We start from the raw sequence: 15,743 nt of genomic DNA, 5'->3' as shown, positions 1-15,743 counted from the left end.
CTAAACCAAGACTGAACCAAGACTGAACCAGGACTGAACCAGGACTAGGCCTTGACTAAGCCTGGACTAAGCCTGGACTGAACCAGGACTGAACCAGGACTGAACCAAGACTGAACCAGGACTGAATCAAGACTGAACCAAGACTGAACCAAGACTGAACCAGGACTGAACCAGGACTGAACCAGGACTAATCTAGGATTTGGGAGAGTCAGCTGCACCTCTGGGCCCAGTCCTGGTTCAGTCCTGGTTCAGTCCTGGTTCAGTCCTGGTTCAGTCCTGGTTCAGTCCTGGTTTAGTCCCAATTTAGTGCTGGTTCAGTCCTAGTTTAGTGCTGGTTTAGTCCTGATTTAGTCCTGGTTCAGTCCAGCATCGCAGTTTAAGTCACTGAAACGGGAAGCGTCTGTTATCCGTTTCTTTAAAATCCATTTTTCATTTAAACACAAAATCGAAAACCGAAAAAACAAATCGTTATCCGTTTTTTTTTTTTTTTCATTTTGGTTTTGGAGACAAATAATAAAGAAACTATTTGTTTTTTTTGTTTTCTTATTTTTGGTTTTATTTTGACAAACGAATGAACAAATGATACACGGATTCTTGTAAACGGCCCACCCCTTATCTGTAGTGTTTAGATGCTGGCCATTTAGTCGATTAATCATTTAGATTATAAGAATTTATGAGACAGCAGAAGAAAGGAGAAGTGAAAGAGTTCGCTGAAGATTGGGTATTTTTTGGTATTTATCTGTAAACAATCAGATTAAACTCATGATTTGCTAATTTAATCTGTCTTTATACAGAAATGTGTAACAATAACTGAAATATCGTGATATCGTATCGTCAAAAGTCTCTCAATAATATCGTGGACTGTCACAATATATACTGAATTATGAGTTTCTTTGCTTAAATACATTGTTTTTTAGAACCAAGAGCTTATCAACATCGGGAACTACATATCCCATGATTCATTTCAGCGCAAATAACACGAAGAAACATGTTTTTTACTTAAATTCTTGGGATTATAACGGAAATAATTCACACCAGAATCTTGTCAAGGTATTTTAAAAGCAGAAACGTGTCGTATCTACAATTATATTACATTGACCGCTCCAAAATATCGCAATAAATATCGTACAGAGAGATTTGGATATCGTTACATCCCTAATAAATAGTAGTTTTTGCTCGAGTTCCTGTGCAGGTGTCGTCTTGTGAGTGCAGTTTGGGTCAGAAACACGAGATACACGCACGTTTTAGTCGACTAATTAATCAGCAGCACATGTTTTTAGTCCAACAAGGATGTCTTTAGTCAACTACAGACACAAAATTCTAAAACACCCTACATAAATGCCACTGTAATCTCATTCATATCTCTCTGTGCATCCTGGTTTTCCCTGCGGACTCGGCTGTGGTCAGGTGGGACGGCGAGGCGCAGTGGTGCTTCGGTCGGTTCGCTTTGGCGTCTCCGGGCCCACAGTTGGAGATGTGACATGAGCTCAGATGTTTGTGGGAACTGTGAGTTCTAACAGAAGGGCCTTGAGTCATCAGCACGCAGCAGTGCCCGGGCTCTGTGTGGGTGTAGGATGCCCCCTGGTGGCTGGAGTGCTACACCGCCCACACACACTCACCAGCAAAACAAAAGACTAGATTTAGCAGGCGTTTGATACCTTTTTTCTGTTTATCATTCATAACGTTTAATGTATATTTCATTAATCATGCTTGTTTTTTGCATGAATGAAACTGAATCGAAACCAAGAACCAGTGAAAAGACTCTGGAGTTAAAGGAGATATTAAAATCATCAATCCCTCTGAAAAACACAACCATTGAAAACAACCAACTGAACCATAAAACCTACTTGCAAATGATCTTGGCCTTTGTCTCGACTGTCTCGTTGTCCTTGTGTCCACTGTTGGGCAAGTTACGTTAAAACTGTAATGTGTTATTTTTGACTTGTTACCGTCATTTCAAAGTAATTTGTTACATTACAATATTACTGTGTTTAAAATGTAAAACATTACACGACTATTACAGCACTTTAAGATACTTTCACCAAAATAACTGCGAAGATGCGCCGTATATGTCTGAACTGTGGACTGAACCAGGAGGACTGAACTAGGACTAAACCAGGACTAAACCAGACTGAACCAGACCTGAACCAGGACTAAACCAGGACTGAACCAGAACTAAACCAGGTCTAAACCAGAACTGAATCAGGAGTAAATTAGGTCTAAATCAGAACTAAACCAGGTCAAAACCAGGACTAAGCCAGAACTGAACCAGGCCTAACCTAGGACTAAACCAGAGCTGAACCAGGACTGAACCAGGTCTAAACCAGGACAAAACCAGGACTAATCTTGGACTAGAACTTGGAATCTAGGATCGGCCCTGAGAGAACCCCGAGCGCGATCGGGCGTCAGCTGCAGCTGGAAGTTCTGCGCCGGTCCTTTCGCCCACGGTCACCTGACGGTCTATGCGGGCGCATCTCCGGCGTTTCACCACTGTTGATATCGTGTGATTTTAGCAAATTTGTATGAAGAAAAATGAAAATCCACCACTTCAATCCAGGTTAAAAGTGCATTGCAATGCTTGTAACTGACATTTGTACCGAGTAAAATATTACAGTTTTTTCCCCTAAAATGCCACATTACTGCGTTACAGCAAAAAGCAACACATTACAGAAATCTGTTACTTTTATAACGCGTTACTCCCAATACTGCTTGTGTCCATTGTCCACTGAAAAATTTGTCAAATGCAAAGGACTAACTTCCATAAAAGGTGATATAAAGTAAAGTGACTTCTCTAACCTGTTGTGTTTGTGTTTGTGGTGCAGGTGTGTAACGAGCCTCCGTCTCTGTGCACCCCGATGAAGGAGCCCTTCTCTCCGCTGAGTGAGGCGCACACGGAGCCCTTCAGAGGCTGCTACGTCCGAGCTCAGCCCTTTGACGAGTTCCCCTCCAACACGCGCTACTTGCCCCCACAGGTAATAACAATAATACCGTATTTTCCGGGCTATTAGACGCGCTCTTAAGGCTCCAACACCATCAAAAAACGACTGCGCGCCCCACAATCCAGAGCGCCCCAATACACGAATCCACTCGGGTGTCCCAGCACGACTTCAGTAAACTACAAAGCCGCAGCGCATGCAAACACACACGGAGCAGACAGCGACCACACAGCGACAAACACCCACAGACACACTCATCACTCCACGCCGACGAGGAACGGAACGGAGGAACGAGCGAGTGCAATGTGCCGCTTCTAGACACGACTGAACAACTGAGTCACTGCGAACACGCCAACAATCCGTTGGTCCCAGACAGCACCCTCCCTACACGCCACAACTGAACAAAGCCCAGAGTCACCGTGAACGCCACAAACAAACTAAACCACTCACCCATCACACTGTTGTGTTTCCTTTAAAGTCCGGTGCGGTTTATTTGTGAAAAAAGTTAGAAAATAGACCATTTCATGACAGTGCGTCTTATAATCCAGAGCGCCTAATAGCCCAGAAAATACGGTAAAAATATTAATATGGCTTTAGTTTTTAACCTTTCAAGACACCCAGAGCATTCCTCATTAGTGCTGGATATCATGAAGAAGTTGTCTATACGATACATACCTCGATACATAGGCCACGATACGATACTCTTTTCGATACAGTGCACTCTCAATTCAATACAGTTCGATGCAATATATTTCCAATCGATTCGATACAGTTCAGTGAAAACAATGGTTGAATCATGGCTGTTATACTAAGTCCATTATGTCTGTGCGAAGTTAAAATGAAAAACACCCATTTTACTCAAAACAGTGAAAATGTCAACACAACTGTAGCTCTTACATGAAATTATTTAGTAAAATATACCAAAAAATACTCCTGACAATACATAAATACAGCATTTCTCGATATCGATACTGTATCATCAAATTAAACGATACGATATATCGATGTTTCAGTATTTTTGCACACCTCTCTTCTTCATTCACCCTGAGGACTCACTGACAGTTTCCAGTAGAGCCACTGCTGCCCCACTTTGACACCTGGTATTCCCAACCGTCTCCCGTCCAAGTTCTGCCCCTGCCAGGCTTTGCTTTGCTTGAGCTGATGATCAGTCATTGGCAAGCTGCTCTGTTCTGCACACAGCTCTTCACTGCACATGTCACATGTTAAAAACAACTTGACAGCGACCATGTGAGACGATGGCGGCACAGTCCTGTCACACCAAAGAGCTGGAGAAAAAATATTGTAAAATTATTGATGAGAAGATGCAGTTTATTTAATGTACATTTTTCACGGGTTTGACAATTTTCATAAAAAATAAACTGTCTTTTAAAACAATAATTTGAATGTTATCTTGTAGACTACACTGCTGTCTTCCTTTGGCATACTTTAAGCTTCATAATATTTAGTATCAAAATGTAAACTATTAGTGAAAGGACCTGGTATCATTCAGAAGTTGCCGATACGATACATATCTCGATACAGTGAGCTTCCGATTCTATATAATTCAATACGATATATTTCAGATCAGTTCGATATGGTTCAATAAAAAAGACTCAATCATGGCTGTGATACTAAAAGACTTTGTTCAACTAATTCTTGTGTAATGTTAATATGAAACACGCTGATTTTAATCATCAAAACAGTGAAAATGTCAAATGTGTCACATAAATGAGTTTCTTTCCACTAAACAAGCAACAAAACTGTAGCTCTATAACAAAATAATTTTGTAAAATATACCAAAAAATACTCTTGGCGATAAATCAATACTGTGTCATAACATTAAACAAAACGATATATCGATATTTCAATATTTTTGCACACCCCTAATTAGTGACGTGTGGATTTCATGTAACAATAACTGAAATATCGTATCGTCAAAGTTCTCACAATAATATCGTGGACCAATCCAATATATCGAATTACTTAAGTAAGTCTCTTTGCTTAAATTAAGAGTTATGGTGCATCAATAGCTAAAAAAAAGACAGTGGGAACTACATAGACCATGATCCTTTGTGCCATTTCAGTGCAGACTTCAAGAAGAAATAAATTTTAAGCACTTTTAAGTCTTAGTTCTTTGGATTAAGTCTTGTCAAGGCATTTTAAGAGGAAAAAGTAGCATATTCACAGTTTTGTTTGCGGTCTCCTCAAAATATTGCAATAAATATCATACCAAGAGATTTGGATATTGTTACATTCCTAATCGTGAGCCTCCCCACCACATCGTGAGCTTTCCTACGATATCGCAATAAATATCGTACCATGACGATATTGTATTGTGAGACTTGGATATCATTACACCCCTAACCGTTATGTTAAAACTCTCATCTGTAGTTCATAGGTACTTGAGTGTTTGGAGTAATCTTGTGATTCTTACCTCCTGGTCCGTGTGCCGCAGGTGTCCTTCAAGCCGACTCGCCACGTCAGCTTCCACATGGACGAGGAGGAGATCGTGCGCATCAACCCGCGGAAGGACGTGCTGATCCGGGGCTACGAGGACTACCGCCACCCGGTCATGTGGAAGCAGGAGGAGCGCGACGCCATGGACTTCCCCTCCGCCTTCCACAAAGCCGACAACAACAAGTACCTGTTCTCGGACGCGCACCCCGGGGACCTGCACCACCCGTCGGGCACCGGCGCGGGCATGGGCACCGGCCTGGGCATGGGACTGGGCAAAGACTCGGCCATCAAAACCCAACCCTCGCCCCTGCTCAAGTCCAAGAAGAGCCGGCGGAGGAGAGAGGACGGCGAGCGCTCCCGGTGCATCTACTGCCGCGAGATGTTCAACCACGAGGACAACCGCAGGGGGCAGTGCCAGGACGCGCCGGACCCCATCAAGCAGTGCATCTACAAAGTGAGCTGCATGCTGTGCGCCGAGAGCATGCTGTACCACTGCATGTCCGACTCGGAGGGGGACTTCTCCGACCCGTGCTCCTGCGACACGTCCGACGAGCAGTTCTGCCTGCGCTGGCTCGCCCTGGTGGCCCTGTCCTTCATCGCGCCCTGTATGTGCTGCTACCTGCCCCTCCGCGCCTGCCACCACTGCGGGGAGGCGTGCCGGTGCTGCGGGGGCAAGCACAAAGCCGCCGGGTGACCTCCGCCGCGCCCGAGCAGCGCCAACACCCCTCGGGACACCACTGAAGCTAGCTTATAAAGTGGAAATTTAAAAAGCCGGCATCCTTTTATTCCATCGCCCCTCCGCTCGGACTGGGGGCGATCTGTTCAGAGATTTGAGTTTGTCGCCGACGAGCAGCAGCCGGAGCGGTGAGACATGCTTTGTGGTTAGCTCTGAGCACACGCGTCAAGCTCAGGAGCGCGACTTGTGGAGGAGCGCAGGATTTAACGGACTCTCGAGGCGCTACTAATGACACCTGTACACACACACACACGCACACGCGCACACGCACACACACAAATACAGTCGTGTTTCATAACGCCAGGCCACATGCGGACAAAGAATCGTTTATGAAGGAATCTTTTGTACAGAGATCGACAAGCTATAGACTATTATTGTTCCGAAAAAGCTCCTCGCCGTTCGCTAAAAGGGATCTGTTTTTGCTTCTGTGATTTGGCTAACCGCGGCCCTCTTCACGGCTCCACAGTTGTAATTACTATACAGAAAAGTGCACTCCAAATAGTGTTTTCCCCTCTCCTTCGGTATCGGTCTGTTGTGGTGTGCGAGCCACGTGATTTCTCGTCATTTTTGAACATTTGACAGATGTTTTGTGGTGCGTTTATGGCCAACGTTCTTCGCCCTTCCCCCCTCCTTCCCTTCCCTTCCCTTCCCTACGCCAAAACGTTGCTTTGAAGGTACTGTTCGGAAGCAAAGTTTTCCGCCGCCAAACAATTCGGACCATTTCACCGCATTCCAAAAACAAAGGGATCAACTACAAGGGAAAATGGTAGCAGTTTTACCATGCGCTCTTCCCGAGAATAGTTGCCGAAATCACACAATTTGCAAGAAAACTTTGAAGAAATTGTGTAAAATTTTGTTGTCTCGAAAAGATATATTCTATTTTGGGATAAATTTGAAATGTTGCTCAACCAGCAAGTTTTAATTAGGTGAGTCTGGGGTTTTCGTGCTGATTTTTAACGGTTAAAACATGGCACTTATTAGATTTTTGTTTTATTTGAACCCCTTTAAACTAACGGAACATAGTTTTTAAGCACTACTACTTTCCGAGCTTTTGGTTACACCTCTCCTTAGTCCATGTTATAATTATAATTTTTCTGTTTTTGTTTTCTGTGTACCCATATTTTTGTTCTGTCATTCCCCAAAATTTATTCCTTGTAACTCGTCTGAATGCTTGACTTGGAATTGTATTAAAAATGGCGTGTGTGCGTGTGTGTACATAGGTGTAATATGCACTGGCGATCGACGTAAGAAAACGAAAACTGCCCAACGCAACGCCTCCTGTTTTCCGCATTTTTTACTGTTTTTACGATTTAAAAATGTTAAAACCATACGAAAAACAGGACGCGGGCAGACTGTTAATTTGTATTTCCAGTGTGTAAATGGAAAAAAATCGAATCATATCTGTTTTTATTGGAGTTTTGGTACGGAAAAACACAAAGGCGATGTCCACATAAATACATTTACACATTTACACTATAGAACAAAAAATACTGAGATGGAAAAAGTGTGTATGAGGTATTTTGCTATGATGTCAAACCTTAAAATACCTAAAAACGGCAAAGAAAAGTTGGTTAGCTTAGCGTTGTTAGCAAAGTTAGCAGGTTTGGCTACAGCTAACTTGTTTCACGTTGCTATTGGGTTAGCGTGACGGCTGTTAAGTTGAAAGTTTTGTGATTGGGCTATGAAATTAAGCAACTTGACTGAGTTTAGTCACTAGCTAAGCATAAATGGGGCACACGGCTGGTTTGTACATGATTTGGGTTCGCTAGCTAGATAATTTACCTAGTACCATATTTTTTGGACCATAAGTTGCTCCGGAGTATCGGCCAAGAAATGCGTAATGAAGACGAAAAAAACATATAAGTCAATAAGTCTTTTTGGGAGAAATTTTTTAATAAAATCAGAGACCAGGAATCAACATTTCATCTTGAAAGTCAGGTTATATTAATAACAACAGAAGAGAGAACAACAGACTGTTAACGTCACATATGAACAGTTCTTCAGATAAACTATAACATAAACAACAGAAGAGAACAAGTTTAACAAACTCTCCATCTCACTCCAAATCACTAAATCCATTCAATTCTTCATCCTCGGTGTCACTTCTGAACAACTCCACGACCTGCGGAGGTAAACAGAGCACCGCTTCCTCTTTTGTGTCGCTGTCGTCAGACTCAGCATCAGTTCCAGTTAGAACAAGGGTCTCCAAACTTTTTCCTTTACAAAACAAAAACGCCAAAGAGCTACTTATTTTAACAGCTGCAAGAAATTTAGTATTATACAAGAGCCACAGCCTCAGATTGGGGACAGTTAGATGCCTATAAAATACAAAGCATTATTCATTTATTAGTGCACAAAAGTGGACATTAAAATTATAGATTTACAATGGTAATTCATCAAATTTTACTTAGTCAACACAACACGTACAATTCAGAATTCCCTTGGCGAGCTACGTGGAATGGGGTGGAGAGTTACAGGTTGGAGACTCCTGAGTTAGAATTATTCCGGTCTTTCTAAATCCGGACAGGATGGTTTCGGTGTCACTGAAGTCCACGCTCTGTCCATCCATCCATCCAGTGACTTCAGGAAAGTTTCATGATATCACAAGTTTCTCACTCACTCTAAACTTTTTTTCTGCTGCTCGATTACCGTTTTAGGCTGAATATTTCACGACTTGCAGCTTCATTTGTAGTTTAAATGTTAAATTGTTCAGTGGTGCAGAAGTAACGGTGCGATCGACTGACATGATACAGACCGGACAGAGGCTCTTTCTGCAGGAGACATGCGCACCCTTACCCTAGAGCCAAGTGACAGTGGTACAGGAGGAACAGGAGCAGCAGATAATGACACACAAAACTAGAACTTCTCCACGCTTCAGTGTGACCATTTTAATATATAAGCAACTTATAGTCTGAAAAACACGGCAGTTAAGTAGTTATAATTTTGTATTCAAAACTACAAAGGAAATTGACGTCTAAAACTATAATTCATGTCAATACGGTGTAAAATTCGACATTAAACTGAGTTAGTTGGCAGAGAACGTTAGCGGGTCACTGGTTGTTAACTGTTTTACTTACTGGATTCTTACATAAGCTACATAATACGAAATATAAACGTTGTACGAAGCTGCTTTCTAATGCATTTGTGTGGACATGGCCTACTTTTGACAACTTTTCATAAACTTAACAATAGATTTTCAAACCCAATCAGACTCATCTAATCTCCAAACAAACAATAGTCAATATCCAAAATGTAAATATTAGAAATTAAAATTATTAGAGAAGTCTCACTATACAAATTAACCAATATTTTTCTTATAAATTACAAAAAAAAAATATCCTTTCTATGCAATCTCTCCCTGGAAAACCTTGTGCAGTAGGTGACGGGACACTTAGGTACCAAACTCCAAAAACACATGTATATATCTAACACTATATTTAAGTGCTGATAATAATAATAATAATAATAATAATAATAATAATAATGATGATAATGATAATAATAATCCGACATTTTTTTTGTCTTTGATATTTGAAAGATAGAGTTGTATTTATGGACGCTGTCGGCATTTACCGTAGCTTATATGACAGCGCTTGTGTATATAGGCCACTTTTTAGTATTATTTCACATTGAAAAGTAGAGTCCGGGACTGATAGCCTAATAGTTGATCTAGTTTTGTACGGTAGGTGGGTTAGAGCTAATGGTACGCTCGGGGGCGGTGTTCTGAAGAGTTTCTATATAAATATTATATATATACTGTATGTACATCTAAAGCTGCTAGATACAATCACTAATATTTCTCGTGTTGGCAGAAATCAGCTATGATCGACTGTTAATTCTCCTACAGCATATAACGGAGTGAATGTGGGGCGAAATGGGCGTGTTTTCGGTAAAAAGCTCAGCACGGTTCGGTGAATTGTGCAAAAAAAATATATATTTATATCAACTACTGGTGTAAAATCTGAGGAAAAAATACAATATTACCGCAAAAACTCAAATCTAGTCAAGTTAAGATCGCGTGAATTAAGAAAGTTTCATCAAGATCTGAGTAAAATTATCTGACTTTTTGCACTTAAAATATGAAAACACAACTTGCTACACTAAAAATAAGAAAAACGGCAACTCTTTGCACTTAAAATAAGAAACAACATCAAATGTTGCTTGAATTAAGATGGCAGTGTAGAGTCAATATTGCTTTGGTTACATCGAAAACGGGTACAAAAAGTAGTTCTGATGTGCGTTTTGTTTAAGTTTGATTTAAATTTTGTTTCCACTCAAATCATCTGGGGAAAATGAAATTCAAACATCGTTGAATATTGTGTTTTTTCTTTAGATTTTACACCAGTACACTGCAAAAACACAATCTAATCAAGTTAAGATGACTCGATTTATCATGATTTGAGTAAATTTCACTTGACAAGTAAAATTATCTGCCAATGGAACAAGACTTTTTGTATTTTAAATATGAAAATACATCTTGCTACACTTAAATAAGAAAAACAACAACTTTTAGCTCTCAAAATAAGAAACAAAATCAAATGTTGCTTGAATTAAGAAAAAACACACTTATTCCATTGGTAGACATTTTTACTACCAACTCAAATCAAGTAAAATATTCTTAATTTAAGTGATTTTAACTTACATTGATATTGTTTTTTGCAGTGAATAATGTTTGAATTTCATTTTGAACAGATGATTTGAGTGGAAACACAAATTTAAATCAAATTTAAACAAAACACACGTCAGAACTAAAATGGAACTTTTTTGAAAATTTTAAGCCATTATCACTTTCCGGGCTCCGTAGAATCAGTATTGCGTAAATTGAAAATGGGTACAAAACCATTCTTACACTGGAAAAAAACGATATCTAGGTAAGTTGAAATGACTTAGATTAAATGACTTAAGAATATTTTACTTTGAGTCGATTCAATTTGACAAGTAAAATTGTCTACCAGTGGAAGAAGTCTGTTTTTCTTAATTCAAGCAACATTAGATTTTGTTTCTATTTTAAGTGCAAATGTTGTTGTTCTTATTTTATGTGTAGCCAGATGTATTTTCATAAAGTACAAAAAGTCTTGTTCCACTGGCAGATAATTTTATTTGTCAAGTGAAATCATGATAAAACTTTCTTAATTCAAGAATTAATCTTAACTTGATTAGATTGTGTTTTTCGCAGTGTACTGGTGTAAAATATGAATAAAAAATACAATATTCAGTGATGTTTGAATTTAATTTTGCCCAGTGGAAACAAAAACTTAAATCAAACTTAACCAAAACACACATCAGAACTAAAATTTAACTTTTTGTACCCATTTTTAATGTAAGCAATACTGACCGTACAGAGCCAGTAAAGTGACAATGGGTTAAAATTTTCAAAAACATTCCTACACTGGAAAAAAACAATATCTTGTCAAGTTAAAATGACTTACATCAAGAATATTTTAATTTGAGTCGATTCAAATTGACAAGTAAAACGAATCTACCAATGGAATATGTGTGTTAGATTTTGTTTCTTTCAGGGGCAAAAAAATTGCTGTTTTTTTCTTATTTTAAGTGTAACCAGATGTAATTTTATATTTTAAGTACAAAAAGTCTTGTTCCACTGGCAGATAATTTCACTTGATCATGATAAAACTGGGCTAGATTTAGTTTTTTGCAGTATAGATATTGTTGCAAGTAAAAAATAATCAACATTTGAGGATTTTGATTTGATTTTTTTCTTAAATTTTCCAGAAGAAAATTACAAAACCTTCAGTATAAAATGGTAACGTGATATTATGAAACTATAACTATAAAGTAAAGTCAACCTAATCCTGCCGTACTAACTTAACCGTGCCGTTCGCGTCACCGAAACGACGCCTGTGTGTGTGCGTTTGTGTGAGTTTGTGCGTTTGTGTATGTGTGGGGAGGCTGTGTGTAACCAAGCACTCATCACTCACATTATCCCTGCGTTATGTGGAGGGCGACTGAACCCGATGGGGACAAAGAAAAACTTGCTGGCTGAATAGCATCGAGTAGGATCTCCTCCATCAAAAACAAACATAAAGAACAAATGAGAAATCCAACTTTGTCCGGGGCTGGAATCTAAAGCGCACAAGTGACATTTTGGGATATAAATACGTCAAATAAATGAGAAAATCGTGATGAGTTTTGAACCTAGGGTTGTCAGAAGTATCAAAATTCAGATACTTGTCGATATTAAAACTTGTATCGAAACTAAATACTCATTTTTTGCAGGTATTGATACGAAAAAAGTCAGAAATTAAGCTTTTCTGAATCGTTTTAGACTGAGTTTGAGCTGTTTGAGAACAAGTATAAGAGCACGTAGACTAAAAATGAAAGTGTTTTTAATTATTTTTATTGTATCGGAATCGGTATTGAGTATCGAGTCTATTCCTTGAGTTTGTAATTTTAGTATCGTTACAACAATCTACTTCCCACTGCTGAAATTTAACAAAAAATTACCTTTTTTGATAAAACTGTATAAGAATTTAAGCTTCAATTACATCTCTAAAACAAGTTAATGAATAGAAATTTTAAGAAAAGTTACTGAAATTACAGATGTGAGGAATTTTTTTTTTTGGAAATGCCCTGAAAGTGTTCCGTATATGCAGTTTTTTTGTTTCTTTTGAGGGAAAATTTAGCATTTTTACGTTAATTTAGTTTTTTTTTTTCTGTAAAGTTCCTAAAATGTCACTTGCGGTCTTCCGATTCCCAACCCCAAATCCAAACGGAGTGTAGAGGTTTTAAAATAACACTTTTTTCTCATTTTAACCAGCACAGTGCTCCTTCTCTTCACGTACTGTAAAATATATGCAACACGTCTCTGTCCGCTTTAATATCTCTCTATTTTTTATTATTATTAAAATTTCAACTTCAATTTTAACCACTTTTTGCTGCTAGTCTTTTAATCCTCCTTTCGATCTTGGAAATTTTGTGCATATCTTCGGGGAATGCATACCGGTGTACATTGTTGACATTGTGTAGATAAATTTAAACAAAAAAAAATTAACGGAAAAGCGCTCTAATTTTTCAGTGTATGGTTTGCTTCTGGTGCACTGAATATGTGTAAGCTTTTTTTCATCTTACGGTTGCGCTCGGTGTAACATTTCTGTGATTAGTTGGAAATAGTGGAAGACATTTGTGTTTTTTGAGAAAATTTTGCAGTATAAATGATACTACTCCTAACTACTCTGTAAGCACTGCCTGTTTTTCCCTTTTCTTTCACTTTGTGCATCTCACGGCTTGGTTCTCCGTACGGACGTGGACGGGTTTATGAATGCATATTATCACCAAAAAAGTCAATCTTGTTTAGTAATTTTTTGTATTTGAAATTTGATTTAAAATTTTGGACGATGCTTTTCCAAATGCCATCTAACACCAGAGAACTTTTTTGTGTGTGTATTTTTTCAGTTATAGTTCAAACCCTCCAAAAAAGTTGGGTTCAATTCAAGATATTTTCCCTAGAAAATCAAATTTAAAATTTTTTTAAAAATCTCCTTGCCAAATTTTTAAATCAGATTTTCCCCCCCCTTTTTTTCCCTTTGTTTTTTATTTTTATTTATTAAAAAAATGTTTTGCAATGTCTCTTCAAAATTTTGTTTTTTGTTTGTTTGTTTAATAGCAAAAATGTATATATATTTCAAACTAACTCAATTACTAGTTTTATGTAACAAGTTGGGTTCAATTCAAAATATTTTCCCTAGAAAAATTTTTGGGGAAAAAAGTATATATAAAACTTGCCAAACTTTGGCAGTGTCTCTTCAAAATTTAGGTTATCAAAAAAAATTAGCACTTTTTAAAATTTAATAAAATTTCATTTTATTTTTTATAGCAAAATGTTATATATTTCAAACTAACTCAATTAGAGTGCTACATAACAAATGTTAAAAGATGAAAGTAATATTTGGTCACATTTAACACATTTTTCAGTGTTAAACAACAAAACAAAACTTGAAACATCCAAAAAATACACATTTCAAACAAAACAAAATTACATTGCCAGGTAAAAGATGTTCAAAGACGGCAATAGCGCTTTTTTGTCAATTTAAATGAGGTTTCAGTTTTCAGAGATAAATTTTTTGAAATTTTTGCCTTTTTTGCGGCGTCGCTACAGAAACACACATGCCCCGAACTACTGATCCAACTTAAACCCTGTGAAATAATCTGCAGTCATAAACCCGACCCACACGACCAGGCCTTTGTTTAGTGCCATCGGCTTCACCTCCCGACAACCTCAAAAAAGTGCCTCACGTTCATCCACTAGTCTCCATTTTGAATCTCCATTTTGGGTCGCCATTTTGGATCTCCTCCGGTCTCCTTGGTTCCACACATCTAGGGTCACGTTCTAGTGTTTGGAGAACTCCGAGTATCTGGTGTAAAATGTACAGTCCCAAGAAGCCCTCATGTATTTCCTTTGGACAGATGTAGCGTGTTACTTTTCATCCTGTAAATAGACATACATGTTTGTAACTGTTTTTATGTTACATCATACACTTGTAATTTGACATATCAAATAACATTATCATAATAAAATGGTGAGTTTTAATCTTTTCATGGGTTTGGTTCATTGTGTTTTTTTCTTATTTATAGAAAACGTTCAATATTTTTTGATCTGGGAGCCCAAATGCAAAGTGGAGTTTGATCAGCAGCTCGTCACTTTGCTAGTTAAAGGTTGTATGGAGGATTTTTTTTTTTTTGTTTCGAATTGTCATTGAAAGTTTAAAATACCATTACAGAGACACAGCAGCCTTGAAATTATGATGACCAACATAGAAAAGAATGAAAATCTATGAACTGTGGACGTAATGAGGCCAGATAAACATCAGCCAATAGAAAACGAGGCTCCCTCTTTAGCTATTGGCTGTTAGGTTGTCAATCAAACTCCCTGCGTTTCTAGTGTAACTGACTCGCCGGCGCGCGGGGATTACGTGGTTTATGCAGCGGTTCTTAGAGGCTTTTTCAAACTCTAGCTTCCTCGCATTTCGCACAAAGTTTGTTGAGACGGCGGACGAGAATCCACGACCAGTTCGCCGCAAAAGAAAGTCCATTTTTGAGGTCGCTGAAAGAAGAAAAGAAGAGGAAAAGGAGCGAAGACAAACTGAGGTGATTCTTGGAGATCTCTTCCAGCGATGGCGCGACTGCAGACAAAGGGTCTAAAAACTGATGCATCGGTCGCTAAAGTATTTCTAGGCAGGAAACTTCAACAGTAATTCTGAACACGCACTGGATGTAAACAAGCGTGATTTCTAGAGTAAAGAGGCGGGAGGAGATGTTTCTACTGAGGGAGCTGTGGAGGAGGAAGGTGGTGTCACGCATGCACAATATTTGAAAAAGGACTGTCGCTGTATTTCACTTTCCTTAAAAAATCCTCTATACAACCTTTAAGCTGCCTTTAAGGAGGGATTAGGGAGCATTATTTGCCCAACTTTTTGAAAATCAATTTGTACCTAGTATCATTTTTTTATACCTGCTAAAGTAAACTTCCGTGAGAAATTTCATGAAATTCTATTGATGTTTACTGGATCCACCAAGTGTCTGAAGTTTAGTGCCTGTGGAAGCCTTAAATCTGAGCTGAAAAATCTGTTTTTCTTTAATAACATCTTTATTCTTTC

General features: G+C 38.6%; 1 protein-coding gene across 2 annotated transcripts in view; it reads left to right on the top strand.

Moving 5' to 3' along the window:
• spred1 (sprouty related EVH1 domain containing 1) overlaps positions 1–14,683 on the top strand; it is a 95,218-nt gene extending 80,535 nt beyond the window's left edge. For both annotated transcript variants that reach the window (XM_020928449.2, XM_055155650.1), the window contains 2 exons: positions 2,823–2,972; positions 5,392–14,683. In XM_020928449.2, coding sequence (XP_020784108.1) covers positions 2,823–2,972; positions 5,392–6,087 — 846 coding nt within the window. In that variant the 3' untranslated portion in view covers positions 6,088–14,683. The remainder of the gene's footprint in view (positions 1–2,822; positions 2,973–5,391) is intronic.
• Positions 14,684–15,743: the final 1,060 nt, after the last annotated feature.

The sequence above is a fragment of the Boleophthalmus pectinirostris genome, unplaced genomic scaffold, assembly GCF_026225935.1.
Source record: "Boleophthalmus pectinirostris isolate CB_2022bp ecotype Guang Dong unplaced genomic scaffold, ASM2622593v1 HiC_scaffold_10, whole genome shotgun sequence".
Taxonomy (NCBI): domain Eukaryota; kingdom Metazoa; phylum Chordata; class Actinopteri; order Gobiiformes; family Gobiidae; genus Boleophthalmus; species Boleophthalmus pectinirostris.
This window is presented reverse-complemented; position numbering and strand designations above follow the sequence as displayed.